Source organism: Bombus impatiens, unplaced genomic scaffold (assembly GCF_000188095.3).
Source record: "Bombus impatiens unplaced genomic scaffold, BIMP_2.2 scf_0089, whole genome shotgun sequence".
NCBI lineage: Eukaryota > Metazoa > Arthropoda > Insecta > Hymenoptera > Apidae > Bombus > Bombus impatiens.
Genome location: NT_176508.1, coordinates 537100 through 556412, shown reverse-complemented (window position 1 = coordinate 556412; position 19313 = coordinate 537100). Strand labels below are relative to the sequence as shown.

Here is a 19313-nt window from a genome sequence, read left to right as displayed (position 1 = left end):
ATTATTCCGACTCGTAATTAAATATTTCAAAGCGACCTTTCACTTCGATTTAAAATTCAACAGTCTCTTTACTTTCTTATATTTCAAGTGCAGTTCTTTTCCAATTTTTCTTTTCTATTTGATCCAAACGCCATCGAGTGACTGCCATTTCCAACCAGAAATTTCAAAACGGTAATTCCACGATATTACGACACTTGCTTTTCACAATGTTTTCAATGCTCGTCGCTGTTCCAATAGCTCGTCGACAAAAGAAAGAAAGTTATTTAACCAGCTATCAAATAAATCTCAAGTTGTCCAAAGTATCTGCTCTTCTCGACTTTTCGCAACAGAAAAAATGCGGAAATCGATGACAGATTTTCCTTTTAGCTTCTGTTCCCGTGCACAAGTTTCAGAACGAGAATTTCACGATATCGTAATGTTTATCTTTCGAAACGTTTTCGATATTTGTCGATGTTTCAACAACTTGTCCGCGAAGGGAAGTTATTTAATCAGCTTACAAATAAATCCCAGGCTACCCAGAGAGCATCTGCTACCGTCGAATAAATTCTCCCCCTCGACCGAGGGAGAACACATGCTATTCTTTGCTCGCGTGTATTATCCGCGCGCTGCTGCTTCGTGCCAGCACAAAGATAGGATCGAGTCGATACGAGCAGGTAATAAGGCGATCTCTTTGTAATCGACCCCGCCTATCGTGTACCCGACTGCGCAGACTTTTCAAAGGGTATCTCTGCATATCGATGTTAATCTGCATCTTTAAACCATTATCGGGGAAAAGTAACATGGAGTAAAATAGTCTACCGGTAAACATATACGAGATTTTCCTGAATCTATTAAGGGACAATATCGTGTTCATCCAACATATCATTTGCAATATTTTGTCGGCACTGTTAAGTCGATTCACCTTTTCTGTTCTTCTCTGTTTCTTCTTTTTTTCTTTTTTTGTTGTGATTATGGAGATTATAGAAAATCCTGAGAATTTACTTGTGACGTTTATTTCGATATAAATGTGACCTATTATGCCTGATATTATATCCTTTTCAACGTTATTTGGTTTTTACTGAGATTTCATGAGAATTGGGGAAATTGAAACGTTTTCTTAGCGTTACGATATACCTTTCGCTTAAATCGCTAAAATTTGTTGGAATCTTTGAGTACATGAAGCTAGCGGGCTTTCTTATCTTGTCAATCTCGATCGTAAAAATGAATAAGATAGTTGACAATTTTATTAGAGTATCACAATCATTTTAAATCAATCGCGGAATAATCTCAATTTTGCCAATATGAAAACATGATCATAGAAACGGTTTAAATAAGAAGGAAAAAATTTTCTAAGATTAGCCAAATGGCCATGCAATTTTACAAAGTGTTTATCCCCTAACAAAGTTCAGATGTAAACGCTGAATAAATTTCTATTGTTTCTTACACGTCAAAAGATACATCTTACTAGAATGCATAAAATTGAATACCAATGCATACGAAGCTACGAATTTCTTGAATCACCGCGTAGGAATATTTCAAAGAACAAGATACCAATGTTTGTCTTGGAATATCTAATCGTCTCGGATGCTAATCGCGAGAAAGAGTTCAGAATACATATAGCGTGTGCATTAAGATTATTGAAATAACCTGGTCCCTACCCCTTCTACGCGAAGACGGAATGTCGCGCGGATAAGGAAATGAATTATCGAGCGTAAAATGGTGACACCGAGATAAGTATTCGAGATCAGAAGACGCTAATGGGAATAGTATTCCCCAGAATATGATTCGTATCTAAGGAACGTGAATAAGAGTATCAGGGGCTTGATAAATCCTCGAAAAAATGTAATCTTCAACTTGGTGAAATGCGTATTATGTAATAGCCAAGGTCAATCTGTCTTCTATCAGAAAGTAAATGGAATGTGTACTTTATCTGAATAAATATATCTGTGATGATGAAAACTGGCTGAAGCTTTTGGATATATTTTCGTTTAATATATGACTTTGCCAACAGATCACTTTATTGAAAAAATATAGAAGTTTTATTGAAATGCCGTATTTCATTTAGTTTTATTTATATGTCGAATAAATTCATTCGTTGAACGATGATTATAATTTGTTAGCAATTTTGAAGCATTCAGAATATATCTGGCACAATTTTCGCTAATTTCAAATAGCTACCAGCAGAAAAGTCTGCTCCAGATCCAAACAACTCTACGCCTAAAGCACGATCTGCTGAGCAAAGCCTTATCGACGAACCCAACTAGCAGACTTCAGACAAAGGAATCCTTTCCTTTCATCTTCTCTTCTACAAGTACCCAAACTACTATTGCCTCTATCTAGACTCCTCGTGCATTCCAATCAAATTCCTAGGACTTCTCTAATCCTTCAAAAATATCTCTACATACTCCTCGACCTATTTTCTACAGCGTCATTCCTATTATAATAATCGCCATAATTTTCAGAAAAATTACTCTGCTCCCTGCCTTCCGCCAAAACTTAGCCGACTGAAAACACAGAAAATATCATATTAAACTAGAAAATCTCTTATCGTACACACTTTGACCCGCCCGATTAAATGTTCCATCCCGAAAGCGTTCGTCCGAATCTAAAATCATATTATTACACGAACAACGTTTTCACCTGGTTGATTTTCGTTTAAGACGCGAATTATGAAACTTAAGGAGTACCGTGTTGGTTTAACGATTTCGTAAAAACATTGTTTTATAAGCAGAATTAATCGTTGCTGTTGACACGTGACTTCGAAATGGTCGAAAAAGATCGAGAATCTAATTTAACGCCAATTTGTAAATTATTCGAATTTGAAATATCCGAAGATTAAAAATCTGAATCGAAATGTAAAAGTATCGAATTTAGAGATTCGAGCTTGGTTCCTGCATCAAATTTAAAGATTCGATTCCAGAAATGTTCGCAGATCGCCGTAGCCTAAAGCCGTGTCCCCATTTTCCGTTATTACAAGTTAAATAGAAACTTCTCGGGAGAAACTTGACTTATTAATTATTAGTAAATCCCCCGTTACTTTTCTGGCAACTCGCACCAGAGCTTCTCCTTAAAAAAAAAAAAAAAAAAAAAAAAAAACAAGGTACAAGTTCTTTATCACGAAGTAACGAAGCGTTAGAACGAAGCTTTGCGACGGCGGAACTATGCTAATTAGTCGGTACAATTTAATGAATATTCAACTTACCCGAGGGTGGAGAGAAAGCCGGATACGTTGCCTTCGGCGTATAGGCTGACGATGTCGCCCAGATGAAGGAAACTCGCAGAGCCGAGGATCTCGCCCATCTTGAAGCTGTTGTGTTCGGAGTCTCTCGCTCTTTCTTTCTCTCTCGCTGCCCCAAAGTCGTAGAAATTCAACCTCTTAGCCGAGCGAATTATTCATGGCTACACCTACGGGGGTAAAAACGATCTTTACTGTTCGTCGATGACAAACGGAGCACCGGATGCTTCACGAGAGTGTTTCTTTATTCAAGATGGAATAAAGGGTTGAAGATTTACGAGAACCGGAACGTAGTAAACTGTGGATTTTCGTGCATTTATGGGAAATTTATGGGTGCGAAAAATCAGAGAACGCGCGTAATATGCTAAAATATATGTACTAACTATGCAAAATATGAAAAACACCTGATATGATATAAATGAAAGAAAATCCGTGCCTAAGTATTAATTAGGTATATTCTAGCAGATACGTTCTTCCGGTTGCATTTATAAAAATATAAATTTGCATAAATATCCACAGTCTACTTATAAATGGAACAACAGAACCTGTTCTCGAAATTTCATATTTTCATTTCCTTTTTGTTGAAAGCTTTATAGTACTTTTGAATTATGAACGGATGTTTATTATAAAATTGGTGTAGACATTCATAGGAGAATTTTTTGCATTTGGACATATGTAGAATCATAAATGTCTGATTGTTGATCGTTTTCAATGGATATGTACCATTCGCAGCTGGGATCTTAGCTAACGGAAGGGAATACAGGTCTGATTCGTTTAACAGGACCACCTTCTGTGACATAATATGAAAAATACGACGTGCGATAGAATATTTTACAATTCAAAGGTCAGAGAAGCGGATAACTTTCCATCCATGTATAATATATTAATTCTGCGATTCGATTGCATTCAAATTTCATGTCTCATAGAAAATTTAAATCTAAATCCATAAATCGTAATTGTAATCATAATTGAAACTCGTTGAGACACTTAACACAAGTGATATATTACTTGATAATGGAATTATGATGATAATTATATTGTCCGAAATGATCGACAGTTCTACAAAAGAATTGCTAAATTTAAGCTAACGAGTTTCAGATATTTTGTATTTGTCATTATTATACCAACAATATGCAGGTAGTTTTCATAAAATTAACGTACGTCGATTTTTATTCCGCCGACTCACCGTGGAATTAGCTAAACAAAGATGGAACGTTTTTAAAACTGCCATAAGAATGTCATTTGAAGAATCGGTATATTTGGTGCAATTGTTAAATCCAAGCCAATTATTACGAGCTTTCGTAAACCTGAAAGCAGCGAATCGATTTATACATCTAATATTTCCAGGGTAAACATGTTATTACGAGCGAACCGAAAGCGATGGAAACAATTCTTGAACGATATAAGTCGCTTATTTACCATCAAATTGTTTATCGATCCATCGTAAAACGATTTATAAACAGGATGAAAACCGGAATAATATCCGGATAAACTGAATGAATCGTATTTCCCAATCGAGTAAACGAGACGGATTACACGTGCCTCGTTAACTCTGCGATTCATATATTTCTAATTATTATACTCTGGGACCAGAGTCAGGCAATTTCAACTGAAATTTTTGCATCCCCCTGGAGACTTCCGGTCGCTTTCAACGTGTTACGCGATCCTTGTGAAATAGGTCAGGTTAAACTTGATTTCACGATGGAAATTGCTACCTTTCTCCTGTCCAACTGAATCCACCACGAAAACGAAACGAAGGAAATTGGTCTACCCTGTATTTCCTATCCTTGGAATAAGCTTGCTCTCTAAACTTCCACTTTGACAAATGAAAAATGAAGGTTTGAAATAATTATTTCTTATTAAGGAGAATTCGATTAGGTTTTTGGTTATTTATCAATTATTATTGGGAGTTGTTTTGTAGTTAAAGAATGTTATTAAAAGGTTTGATTGGAAATTCAACAGTCCAAACAGCTAATTTTGTACATTATAAAATACGATATATATGTTAAGTTGAAAGATCGAGGAAGTAACTTTAAAATTAATTCGGATGATCTTACAAAATATATCTAATTTTTATAATAGAGAAGCCACACCTCTAGAATATGCAATAATAATATTTCCTAATAATATGTTAGAATAAAATTGTGAAATGTAATAAAATTTGTTCATAAGGCCCTTTGTTTCCGGGAAAAGTAAATCTGAAAATTTATCGTACGTATGTACTAGGCCGATCCTACATTAGCCATGTTCCAACTCTATTTTCTTGAAAACGAAGCCTTAAACGGAAAAATTTTGTTCTACATTTCCCACTTATTTTCATACGTAGAACGACCTTCTGTCGATTATCTAGTTTTGCTCAGCCTTAAATTAGCCACGTTCAAGTGCACTTGATAAATTTTCAAACTCTATTTTTTCAAAAACCGATAATGAAAAAATTTTATACCACATTTTTTTCTTATTTTCCTAGAAGGAATTACGAAATATATATATATATATATTATTTATATTATATTTATATTTACTTATATATATATATAAATTCATAAAAAGTAACTCTTTCAACCCTAACGAAACGTTTCTAGTCGAACTGAACCAAGTTGTTTAATAATAATCTTAGCAATAAAATAATTCTTCTATCTTCCTTAATGTCAAAGCTCGTTCGAAAATCCGTTCCACTGTTAGCTTCTCGTCTCATAACGCGAGTTGGCAAACATTTCTGCTACATCTGACTTTCGACGATCGTTCGATCATGTTGAACTGTGTACCTCGTTAAATCTTCGCGCCAGCTACACAAACCTTTCCACCATATTTTCCACCACAAGAACATTATCATCGATTTCTTCTGCAAAACTGAACCCATATCTAGCTGTTTACACGTAAGCCTAAGGTTGAAGGTCAGTTTATTTCTAGATATAACCACGACATTCTTCCTTCGCCTCGAAGACATCTTGATTACGGATAGCTTCGCCCCAGGGAATCTCTTCGTTCGTCTTGCCAACGAATTTAAAAGAAACAAAGGAAAGCTCTTCGCTTGTCAATTAATTCTTAAAAGAATTTGCTGCTGCACAGAACGAAACTTTGCTCGGTTCGAAGCATCAACTGACTCTCGGTTAGATGTTTTCCGTGATTGCAATTGTTTCGAGACGATCGTTTGGTAAATCTCTCTTAATCTAGACAATTTTTAAATTCCTTTATCGATAGATTAGGAACGTTAAAATGGAGATAGCAAATTCACTGCTACTCGAACGTGATAATTCTTTTCCTGAAAGTGCAGACCTTTCACATTAAAGATACTGCTATCTTGGTTTAAGTAATAATTAAACTACGCACATTTATACAAATTCATATCGTTCTAAATATATTCGAAATAAATGAAACTTAGATAGAAAATTGTCGTGCGTATTAAATATCACAAACAGCGCTATAACTTGAATATTTCATATATTTTTGTACATCATGTGTGTCCTGTAGATTTCTGCGTAAACATCCGCAATCAACTAATAGTGTTTGTTTGAAACATTATTTCCCATTTCTTATCTATCTAAATCACATTGTTAAAACGCATAAAAATTAAAGCGCAGCTGTTAGTAGTACACATATTACTGAGCAACTAAGTTTTAGGTAATTAATTAATATTCAAAAACCTGGACAAAGGGAAGCAGAACGTTAAATTCTTATCCAAGCGAATTTATATAACGTTTGTCGTAATAATAGTACACAATGCAACATAACTTTTAACCATTAAACTGCAGTTACAGTATAGCAGTAAACAGATAAAAAAAGTAGGTTAAACAGAAAAGCAACTTTTAAGTTTATTTTACGTGCCATTTTGCCGAACATTTAGACTTTAGAAGATCAGTAAATTTCTTGGTTGAATGTTATCACTGTATCTTAACGTGGGTGTCCTTACGACGATTCAGCATGGATTACGGCCTTTTATCCCTCTTATAACGCTTTAATTTTAAGCTTTTTAAGCGCGAAACCCTAACAGTTTCGTTTGTCTTGGCCTTATCGTGGGAGTAAAAAATCAATTTTTTCTTTTTCCATAAAATATATATCCAATCGATCGACGCGTCAATCGTACACAATGATCGTTTAGCGTTTATTGTGCAGCAGGTTTCTATAGCTGGACAGTATCAGCCGCAATTTGTAGCTCTATTGTTGAGCAATTAAATCATTCGAATCACCAGCGTGACTACTTTGCCGCGCAGAGAAACGCACCGTAGGGTATTACGATTTGATTTTGTATCGATTTGTTATTATACGAGCGGCGTTTTCACCAAGCTATTTGACTTTTGTTTGAAATCCGGACCATGGAATAAAGAGCAACGTGTTATGTTCACGATTTCTTGGAAAGATTATTTTATAAACAGAATTTTAAGATGTCTTTTTCATTTTTCAAAATTTATTTTCAATTTTAATTCGAATTTTATCTGTTAACAATTAGAAAGCTCTGCTTTCCTCTACCTTTTTTATAGCGAAAATCCGAATCGCGATTTAACAGTTCGACAATTTATATTTCTGACATTTTCACGATGATTTGAAATTAAGATTAACTGGTTTAACTTCAAAGTTTGGAAACTTCAATTTCTCTCGCCCTATTTTCTTTTATCTCCAAGACACGATCCGCTCGCGTAATTTGTCTACCAATTGCTTTGGAGAGCATATTACAATTTCCTCGATCATTGTTACCGTATAGACTACTCGTCTGCGTTTAAACTATTCTGTGATACCAATGTATATATGCAACTATCCTATGTGAGCTACTTTCTCCATCCAAGACTCTATATCTATGTCAAACTTCCTTGTAATACATAGTGAAATGTGTTACTTCATTCAACAACATTCTATTCTTGGTGTTCATTCATAGAAAAACCCACGAGACCAGCGCGAACGCACGATGAGTCACGGAGGTAAATTCAATTTTTATCTGGGATAATCAACGTCACGTTTAAACGCTCATCAATAAAAAGATGAAAATTTCATTTAATTTATTCTTAATTAAAGCGTATATATTAATTGATACCCACCATTCCGAATCAGATGCTCCTATTATAAATTTCGCAACAAAGCAAAGCGACGATGGCTTATATTTTTATTCGAAAAAATTAACGATTCATCGTTGAAAAATGCATCGTTGTAAAAAGTTCCAAGACTACAGTAAAATAATAGAATTCATAAACAAAAAAGATTAGAAAGACATATAGAAAATTTAGTTGGTCTTCTCAGTGTGGTATTTTTTAATAATTTGTCCGACACTTTCGACCAAAAAATTTAATTGGCTTGATTTTCTGTTACTTTTTTTTTCTTTTTATATATAATATGTATGAGTGCAATCGCATGACGTCTATACAATGGAGAAGTACTTGTAGTTGTAGTATATATGTAGTATATAGTTTTATAACAGTATGTTATATATATTCAAAAATACCCAATATAAGGTGGAAAAATAATAAAAAATAATCAACAGTTTGTAAAAACGGATACAATACCGATACACCAAGGAAGATAATCAAATTTTTCTTCATAAAATATATAGCAGTTTTGCGGACAATGTGAAGTAAACATATCACTAAACGATATTTTTATTACTTCTTACTAAAGTTTGTAATTTTTATAGTAAATGACAACTTTTTATTTTACGCAACGAGCGTACACGTCAAAAGCACCGAAATAAAGTTTTTGTTCAACTCGTATACTCGTCGAACGCAGTTAACAGATCAATCGAAGATATATAGTCTGTTTCGATACAACTGTACTTAATAGATGAAAAATCGCAGATGAATTGAGATATTTCAACATACCTTGAAAAATGAACAAACTTGAGATAATAGATCTCTAAAAATACAAAATTAAAAATTAATAAAGTCACAGGAATCTTAATTAGGTCGATGGTAAGTTTTGCAAATGTAGATATCATGCAGAGAAATAAAAAATCATACAAATTAATTGTAATTAATTGAAACAAAAAAAATCATAAAAATTACAGACCTTTGAGTAAAAGAATTATTATTGTTATATGAACTCTTTCCTGGTTGAGAGTTTAATACACGCAAATAATATATTCCATCGGTATAAATAGACGATATAAATATTAGATAGACAAATAAAAGCAGAACGCAATGAAGTCATAACTAGGCTGTAAATTTAATTAGAAGTACAGCAGGCCGTTTCAATTAGTGAAAATTCAACAAACTGTACAAGCCGCCGTTAAATTTATTACTATTATTAACATATCTCTGTAAAACCAGTCCCGTTTTCATTCATTTATATTACTGCCTCTATAATGCAACTTTATATAACGAGAAACTTAAATAACACAACTTGTGCTTCATTTAAATGCCACGTCTTTTAATTATTCACGGTGAGTTTATGAACTTGATGTAATACGATTAAACAATTCGCAACGAGTATTACGTGAAAATGTGTTTAACAGTTAATCTCTGAAGAATACTTTGAACGTTTTGTCAAGCCGATGCGAGAACAGCGTTAAACATACGCGCGTGAACGAACTAAGCCAAGAATACACAATACCAGTGATCAGAAATTAAAATCACACTACTCTAGCTCCCTCTGGATCTCCATTGAAACGATTCGCGAAAATAAATCGGCTCGAAAAAGTCAGAGTGAAAATAACCAGAATTCACCGAGCAGTCATTAAAACGAGCATTATTTCGTTAAGTTACCTACGCCGTTTGATATTCCAATAATCTCGAATTCGAAGGTATTTCTTTCGCGTTGTACCGTACGTACGTGATAATTATTTCCGTTCATCCTTTTATTCTAACGTCATTCTGTGACCAAAACGGATATTGTAATATAAAATAAGCTAAACTGTTAGATCTGTTAGGTCTAAAAATACAATTGACGAAGTACAAGTATAAGGGGAGACAACATATTTCAAATTACGAAGAGGCTGATGTTTAGCATTAAAACGAGATAAAAGTACAAACGCGGAGTTAATTAAAAACAATGGAAAATGTGACTTGTCCTATCCTTCCCTGCAATCTTTACATATTTTCTCTTTCTTTGTCCCTTTTTCCTCTGTTTATCAGAATTTAGCAGTGTTCTGAAATGAGAATGGCTATTTTATATGGAAATGATCGGCTGACAAATTGTTCACGGGCCGTTAACGTGAACGTTTCGTCTGAAAAAATACAGTCCACGAATAATCGCTGGCTGTGCTCGAAATAATCGTAAAACACAGCGCGTTCAATGCTGTAAAACGGACGTTCTTAATTCACCGCAACGCTACAAGTTGAAAAAATTTCGTACGACGCATAGACGATAATCGAAGATGAATGGGATTAATGGAATTTTACAAACACCATCGATGAACCCTGTACTACGTACGATATTCAGAAACCGTCCTTACGTTTCTGCTTTCGTTTTTATTTCTCCTTGCTTCTCTCTTTCTTCGTCTTTGTGAATGAGACGTTAATCGAATTTAAATCGAAATCGTCGAAAGAAGCATCGATAAAATACTCCAAAGTCTCCATAACCACGTTAATTAAAAATGTTGTAATAGAAATAAAGATATCTATAACGTAAAAAACTGTAAGCACGAGCTTAAGATTTCAACAGAGCCTGTCGACGCATAGATACGGTTTCATTAGATCGTCAATTGCCAGTCAATTGACGATTATTGTTCGATCACTGGCACATCCGACGAGGAAATAAAAGAAACATCTGCTCGTCCCCTCTATTTTTTCTCTGTGCTGCCTCTCGATAGCTGGTTTCTTCTCTTTTTCTCTGCACAGAAGATCAAACATCGTACAGAGCGTTGAAAGAGCCAGCCTTTTTACTTTCTCTCTTATTCCGAATCCAATATCAATACCATACAAATTAATAACGTTCGAAAGTCACAGAGAACGTAAAAATAATTCGCAAGACCTATTTTCAATTTTATACGGGTCATTTTTCCCTATCAAACGTATTGCAATGGAAATAGCAGCGTATTATTTGTCTTTTCGGCTCGATCTACTCAATCTTATCCAATAAGGAATAAACGAACTTTGATCAATACTTGATCAAGTTAAATTGTAATCAAATCTTATTAACGCTTATATATACAGGGTGGTTGGTAACTGGTGGTACAAGCGGAAAGGGGATGATTCTACGCGAAAAATGTTTATAAAAATGAAAAAAATAACATCAATCGAGACAACGATCTGCAGTGAGAGCCATTATGAGACGCGATAAAGTGCACGCGTACCGAGCGAAAATTCAAAGTCGATTTTCTCGAAAACAAAGCCTCGAACGACAAATTGTTATTCTATATTCTCGACTTCTTTTTTCGCGTAGAATCACCCCCTTTCCGCTTGTACCACCAGTTACCAACCACCCTGTATATATATATATATTACAAAGGAAACCAAGTTACAGTTTAAAGACTTATAAATTTACTTTAGTGAAAATTACAATTAAAATCGACGAGTACATCTACTGATTTGTGGATATAAGCATATTCGTGAATCATGTACACGTTTCTATATCGACATCAAATCAAATCACGAGGTTGAATCCGAAACGCGTTGAATCAACGAGAGACGATATCCAGGACTACGCGCGAGAATCAAAATTTCAAGCAGCGAATCTGTCGCCGCAGAGCAGCGTATTGCATAATGCAATAATTAAACGGATTTCAAGCCCGTGCACCTTGGCCTCTCCTCAAGCGACAGAGAACCCGGAACGACGATGCGACGACGCGAATCGCGTACACGCGCGCGCTTTTCAATTTGTCCCGGTTGCTTAACAATAAAAGACTATTCCATTTCATGAGAATATAGTTTTCATACGATTACAGAATCGTGGTCGTATATCGCGTTACAACGAGATAGAGTTTCGTTTTGCCAAGGTTTTTCACGACACGCGTCGCCTACGCTTTCCTCATCTATCTTTTTCCTCTACTTTTTGTTTCTTTTTTACCTTCCTCGATAGTTGCATCTCACGCTTCGCGAACGATCGATTTAACGCGACACCGATGCTCATCGATATCCGCCTCGATATAAATATTTGCCGTACACGTAATTCTGCGCGTGCAAGCTAGATACACCAGATAAGCATTTTTTTTTTTCTTTTTTCTTGAATTCGTCGGCGAAAGAAATTGGACGTTCACCCTATGACAGTGTGGCAGGAGCGACGAAGAATTCAGAATTACAGATTTAGAAAATCATTGTCTTATCGTCTAAGATGTCCTGCATTTACAGTACGAGATACAACAACTTTTTGCAGGAAGAACATACACGAAACGTAATTCGTGTCTGGTTCTTTTTTGTTTTTTAGCTAAAGTATTCCGATAGTTAGATAGTCGAAAGTTAACTCACAACGATGGTGAACGGTGAAAGTGATCTGTGTCTTAATGTATCGTCGAATAAACATTAATCGATGCCTATTTCCTCGTGTGATCTACAATTTCATAATTTAATTACATACACACATATAGTTCTTCTGCGATATAATTACAGAGTATAGATATACATATATAATATTTAAGAGCATAGATATAGATATATAATTACAGATATACTCGTAAAAGTAGCGTAATATAATGAATTACTTTGCTAAAAAATAAAAGAAACATATTATAGATATTAAATGTATCGAATAGAAATAAAAAATGTTACAGAGTATTATTTTGATCTCCTGGAGAAAATCAGAACATGAAAACTAAAATCGAACAATAAAAAAATCTTCCGGCCTTTGATCATGTTATGGTCTTACGATTTTATTTCGAACGTTTAAGAAATTTATGATATATACAATAATTGTTGTTATTTCTGTATTCAGAGGTAGGATCATAATAGCTGTTATTTTATTTTTTGGATAAATCTATCACACCGTTCTGAGCCGAAAAACCTTTATTGCACTTTCTTACATGGTCTAGGGATAAAAACAAAAAAACATCTTAAACCTATCGATTAAATCTATCGATTGTACCTAGAACTATCTTCTAGTTACTATTTATTGTAACTAGCGTATCTGCATACAGATGGCGAGCGCCAACTCGCGTTGTCATTTTCGACAATAATTGATACAGTTTGCTCGAGTTTGTCTCTTGTGTGGTTGTGGCCAAAAGGGCTAAAGAGAGAGAAAGTAAGTGGTTCGAATTTTGTAGAGGGAAATTGATTAGTGGGTACGTGAAAGATGGTCCAAGGCCATTTGGCAAGTTCTTCAACGAGTTATTTTTGATTGACGAGGGTCTTTCGAAATAGTTCAAAGACCTGTTAGACAAGGTCGTTTTAGAAAAGACGTAACATAGTAATGGAAATGGAGTCGGAAATGGAGCGAATATTTGAAATTCGAATGGGAGTGGAGTTATCGAATCGGCGTAAATGGATCACGTGACGTGCAATGGAGAAAATTTGATATGCGCATGGAATTTGAATGGTTCGGGAGAATTCGAGTCTTTCGAAGTATTTCAAATTACAGATGAGATGTACACGCGTATATCGAATGTTCTGTTCTTTTCTTTTGCATTTTTCTTTTTTTCTTTCTTTTTTTTTTTTTTTGTTAAGTTGCTTCAAACGTAAAACCAGGGTTTATATTCCGTTTCATCTTAAACGTTGAATCGAAACGGGAAATTTTGAGTATCCATTACGAAAAAGGATTATATAGCGGGGTCCTCTCTCGTGGTGTGTTTACGATGATATGTGACCTTGCTCGACAGGTCGTTGAACTCAACTTAAAAGAGGCTATCACCCTACAGAGTAAAAAATAGAACGTTTCATTAAATCTTCCTAAGGCTCTCGATTTCACTGTGCGTTGCGAAAATAATCCACTTCCCGTGAATTAAAAACACATAAAGCGTTCGCGAATATATAGAATTTTGAAAGATTTTGAAAGATCATTTCAATCGAAGTTCTTTTGAATACCATTCATTGGATTGTAGAAATAATACTTTGCAGATAAGTAGAAAATTATAAGATCGATATAATTTTCCATAAAAACGTTATCGATAAATTTCTAACAACATTTCTTCAGATCTCAAACGAATCTCGTAATTGCTGCTAAAAATGTATGCTTGTTAAAAACAGTATCTATTAAAAAAAAAAAATACGATAAATTCCGTGAACGTTTCACGCTTCGCTGTTTTTTATTCAAGTAAAGAGAATTTCATAACTCGAAGTTATCTAACGGATCGCTAGAAATGAACTAATTTCGAAAATATTTGTCGCGATCGGTGAAAAAATTCGAACGTGAGATGAATGGCTGATATTTGAATACATTGAATACATTTTTCAATTGCGTACGGTATAACAGTTCGGAATGGCAGTTGTCACGAACGAGCGATTTTCATATGATTATACAGACGACAATAATTCATATTTAAACATAAGATAATCTGATAGTTCTCGAGATGATAAGTATAATCAAAGTATAATAAATGTAATATAATTATTAAACTGCAGTTATTTTTTTCCAAATTTATATTTGTATAAATAATATAAATAAAAGAATGACACCTAAATAGAAGACCATTTTATGTATTTTAAATATTAAAACAGTTATTATACTTTGCACATTTTCTAGATTTTTTCATGTAATATAATTATGAAAATCGAGAAACGAAATATTTAACTCGTTTGTTTATTGAACAAGTGAAAATTTCCGCATCCATGGCTCTTGCCGTAAGAGGAGCAAATGTAGTATATGAGAGAGAGTCGATACTCTGCGATATCGATTCCAGGTCAGTCAAATCGAAGTGCACGAAAAGAAGGAAGTTCAAGCGATTCACCACCCGCGCGAAATGTCATTAACCCTTTGCGGGATTTGCCGAGTGTACGTCTCGACCCACGCTGCATACGATGTATAATGCGATATATCCGTTTTGCATCGAAATAAAACTAATAATAGAATGTTTCGATCATTGACGCAACAATATGCATGCACTTATAATCTACCGCCAATAATATGGAAGAAGGATGCGAGAAAGATACACCGAAGATGAAATCGAGTTGGTCAAGTCATTGGCCTTTACTAGACGAAGTTACGTGGACGTTTTTACGATAAACGCGATGCAAATAACGTACACATGCTGCACAAGGTAGTTGCAGTCGTTGATACTATGGCTCGTGATGCAAATCGTTCATTGTCTTTATTTTTCTAACTTTGTTTAAACAATATACTATATGATCATCTTTGTAATACGAAATTATTGTAATAATTTTGATTCGAATAAATCTTGTGAAATACATGAAAAGAGACTTGATCTTTTCCTTTGCATTATTTTCTTTTGATATAAATTTTATAATTCGGTTGTCGGTAGAATTTTAATGATAAGCCTAAAAAAAATCATACTATATCATTAATTTAGATATAACCTCTTGCAAATGACTTCATGTAAAATATTTGAAAACAGGTTTTAATTTTCCTCTGTATTGACTCCTTCTGGTGCAAATTCTATATCTTAATCGACGATATAGCTGTAGCCTTAAATTTGAAAGTTGAAATTAAATTAAATTTGAAAAAGTGTAATAAACGATTCTTATTGCGAGCTACTGCATGTCAACAACGAATGAAACAAAAAGAAACAATTGAATGATCGTGACTACGCTTATTATCGCCGCGAAGCGGAAGTAGTAGTAACCGAATCAATTTCGCGCGTTCCCCTAATATCAAACAAATTAATTTCATTCCACGTTCCATTTTCGTAGTTTTCGCGTTCACGGCCGAAATCGTATGCGATAACACACACACGATCGGCGTAAAGCGTGGCGTGCTATTGAAAGGAGGATAAATAAAACGTGCCGATTGAAATCGCTCGTGTGGAATCTTTTATAAGACGAATCGTATAAATCCTACACGATTCTCCAGGAACGACTAAGTACGTGCGCTCACGATAGGAGCTCCTTCTATCGAGGAGCTAGCTAGATGATTCTATGTATAGGTATATAAAATTTATAATTGAAAACAAAAATTAGATCGTACATTAAAGTAAATAAGATATACACAAATTAATTCTGTATAGTTGAGATTTTGTTCAGTCATAAAGATAAGAATCGTTAAAACGTCTCCTCTAGGTTTAGAAACTAGCATAGTTACGATAAATAGGATACTTGACACCAATCATTTTTAACTACATTAATTTCTTTTTAAAATCTGTGCTGCGACAGTCGTTTGTATTGTCAATAGCGCTATTAACGCTTTGTTAATATTATTCAGGAATTTTACGAATAGGAAGGATTTCAGCTCCAAAAAGGCGTAGAGACTTTAATTGGCAACGACTTCAAATAGACTGTGTGCGCACAGAATAACAACACACTCTTGCCACAGTCGAAGTATCGAGAGATTCGAACGCGAAGGAAATTAACTTGGCGGCTAACGTCAAGCGGATCTGCCGTTGAAAAAGCCCCGTTCTAATACTGTCAGCTGATGCCTAAAAGTATGGAGAGCTTATTACAAACGATCGAAGCACGCACTCGATGCTGCACGCACGTTCCTTCAGTCGTCTAAAGAAAAATGTCTGTCCCATGTTACTTGACAGATCTATTAAAACTTATTGACACGTTTCTCACGCACACCAATCATCTTACGATTTGTCCTATGGAATAAAATCTAACCTATCGAGACATATAGAACAATCAAATATTTCACGAATAAAAACAATGCAAGTAAAACATACAGAAATATTCATAGATATCGAAGATTACAAAGGAAAATGAGCCGGAGGAACGAAAATAAAAGGAAATTTGTACTTTGAACTATCGGCGTTAGCCGAGAGAAGAAGAAAAAACGTGTTTACTCACGTTCTGGTCGCCTGTACCAGTTCCAACACTTTCGGAGCACTTCACGTTGTCGATCGAAATCGTTGAACGTAGTGCGGTAACGCACCGGTCTTACGAATGCCGGAACACGTTCCTCGAATGGCCAAAAATATTTCAAACTACGTTCACGATGGTTCGTCGATGCACCTCAACGAAAAAGGCGAAAACGTTCGTGATTTTGCCTCGCTAGTTGTTCATGTAAGTACGTGTCACGGATACTGTGATTCTCTTCTGCACAGAATTTGTAAACGTCCACTACGTTTGATACACAGACAGAATTGGTTGAAACGTTCACGACGCTGATTATATCGAAAACGTGCAACTTGATTATGGTCGTAAAATCACCGATACGTGCGTACGTATACACGAGAGTTTAGAAGACGACGCACGAGCAAAAACGTTCGCACCGCTCGGTGGTTCTGGCACGACTGGAATACTGGAAGCGGACTCGCCTCGACTTTACATATGGCTGCGTATCGTCCAATGATCAATCGACTCCAACTTGTTCAAATACTTTTGTGAATTTTCGAATTTTTTCTATCGGTATAGAAATAATATAACTCCTATTATCTAGAAAAACACACACAAATGTGAAAATAGTAATTATTGTTTAATGCAATAATGAAAAACATCGTTTGCTGATAAAGTAAACGACCTTGAAAAACTTTACATAAAAAGTGTTTTTTTAATGGATATCAGTTAATGGATATCAGTTAATGGATATTATTATTTATTACTTATTCACTCATAATTTTTTCATAATGAAAAAGAATATCTTTTAGCACTCGTAGAGTACGAGACATTTTCGCCTGTTCAACTGATAGACCCATCGGTATTGTAGAAATTCTTGGATACATATTGCCATCTGTTTATTACAGACAAGACACAGCAAGGTAAAGACAGGTACAGAATGGACGTGACATCATCGACCAAGTAGCCAATGGTAACATGAAATGCTTTTTCCCGTCCCACGTTTTGGTGGTCACTTGATCTCTTTACCATTTTCGCGTCACATGCGACGTTATCGATTTAGTAGAGTACTGGTTTGAATTGAAACTAAATTTTCCTATGAAATTGCAAATAATGTATTTTTGTATTATGTATTTCTTCGATTCTGTCTATTTAGATCTGAAGATCTAAGAATAGATATCATAATATTCTTTGAGATTTAATTGCGAATACGTTGCATCTTCAACCATCCAATCCATTTACCAACTAACGTCAAATTGAGCTCGTTGTAAAAAATAACTAAGACACGTATCCGCCTGCTTCCTCGAGATCACGCGTATTTGCACATGTTTCCACGCGTCTCCACCTACTTCCATGCGTCTCCGTTTGCACACGTTTCCTCGACTTTCCACGCGTTTCCACACTTTTCCTTCAGTTTACGCGCATCTTCACGCGCGTCTCTATCTGTCTCTACCTGTTTTCTCCCGGTCAAACTGAAAATCGTTTTGCATTAATTTAGACAAGAGAATGAAATTTTATTCGAATCTTTTTGTCAACTACGGTCCTTAATATTTTGGATGAACTAAATTGCGAGACATTTAACCCAAATTGATATGTTAGCCGATATTCTTTATTCTTTAACGAATTGCGAATGATCGAGGCGTATCTCGTAACGAATAAATAAAGGCGCGAGACCCAGTGATACAAACCTTTTATGTCCTGGTTTTCTCTATAGAGAAGAGGCTAGCTTACATGAAGATGCAACTTGCCCTTTGATGGTTGCTGACATCATTGGTGACAACAGGACTCGCGTTAGCAGACCTTAGATATCAAATACGGAGTGACAATGGAAACAAAATTTCTTGGCAATCGTATCGGTAAAACAGTAAAACGTCGGTAGGCCGACGTTACAAATGTCACGTCTACTCTGTATCTCGTGGATGAGATAATCACTGATGAGTCGTCTCTGATAATTCCTATGTTCGCCGTAGAAAATCGTAGAGGGCGTAAGAAACATTTTGACTTTTTGACAGGCGGTATTTCATAACCTATGATACAAAATTTCATTCCGTCATGTCTATTCTGTCCTTGGTTGATATTTTATTCGGCTGGCGCATAGTACCGTGAAATTGCTGGTAACCAGTACTGACGCATACGCTGCCATAATCATAGGAATAATTATAAGCAGAATTCACACTAGTGGTAACGATAGCTTTTCGTTAATAACATTTTAAAGAGTAACGAGCGTCGATTAAAACCTACTGGAGGTTGCTCAGGAGAGTATCCTTGACGACAATGTGTCAAGATCAAGGTCATCGAAGCTGACTTTCATTATCATATCTACTCTTACGAAGCAAACAGTTGTTGTTCGTATAAGAAACGTG

At 35.1% G+C, this 19313-nt stretch overlaps 1 protein-coding gene and 1 pseudogene across 14 annotated transcripts in view; one reads left to right on the top strand and one right to left on the bottom strand.

The window, feature by feature from the left end:
- LOC100747875 (inositol 1,4,5-trisphosphate receptor) overlaps positions 1-17099 on the bottom strand; it is a 47959-nt gene extending 30860 nt beyond the window's left edge. For 13 of the 14 annotated variants that reach the window (XM_033324950.1, XM_033324956.1, XM_024372626.2 and 10 more), the window contains exons 1-2: positions 16963-17094; positions 3182-3384 (exon numbers count right to left, since the gene is read on the bottom strand). In XM_033324950.1, coding sequence (XP_033180841.1) covers positions 3182-3279 — 98 coding nt within the window. In that variant the 5' untranslated portion in view covers positions 3280-3384; positions 16963-17094. Of the gene's footprint in view, positions 1-3181; positions 3385-13224; positions 13295-16962 lie in introns of all 14 variants that reach the window. The other variant, XM_033324951.1, reaches the window with a different exon arrangement.
- LOC105682128 lies at positions 17029-17621 on the top strand (annotated as a pseudogene).
- The last annotated feature ends 1692 nt before the right edge of the window (positions 17622-19313 follow it).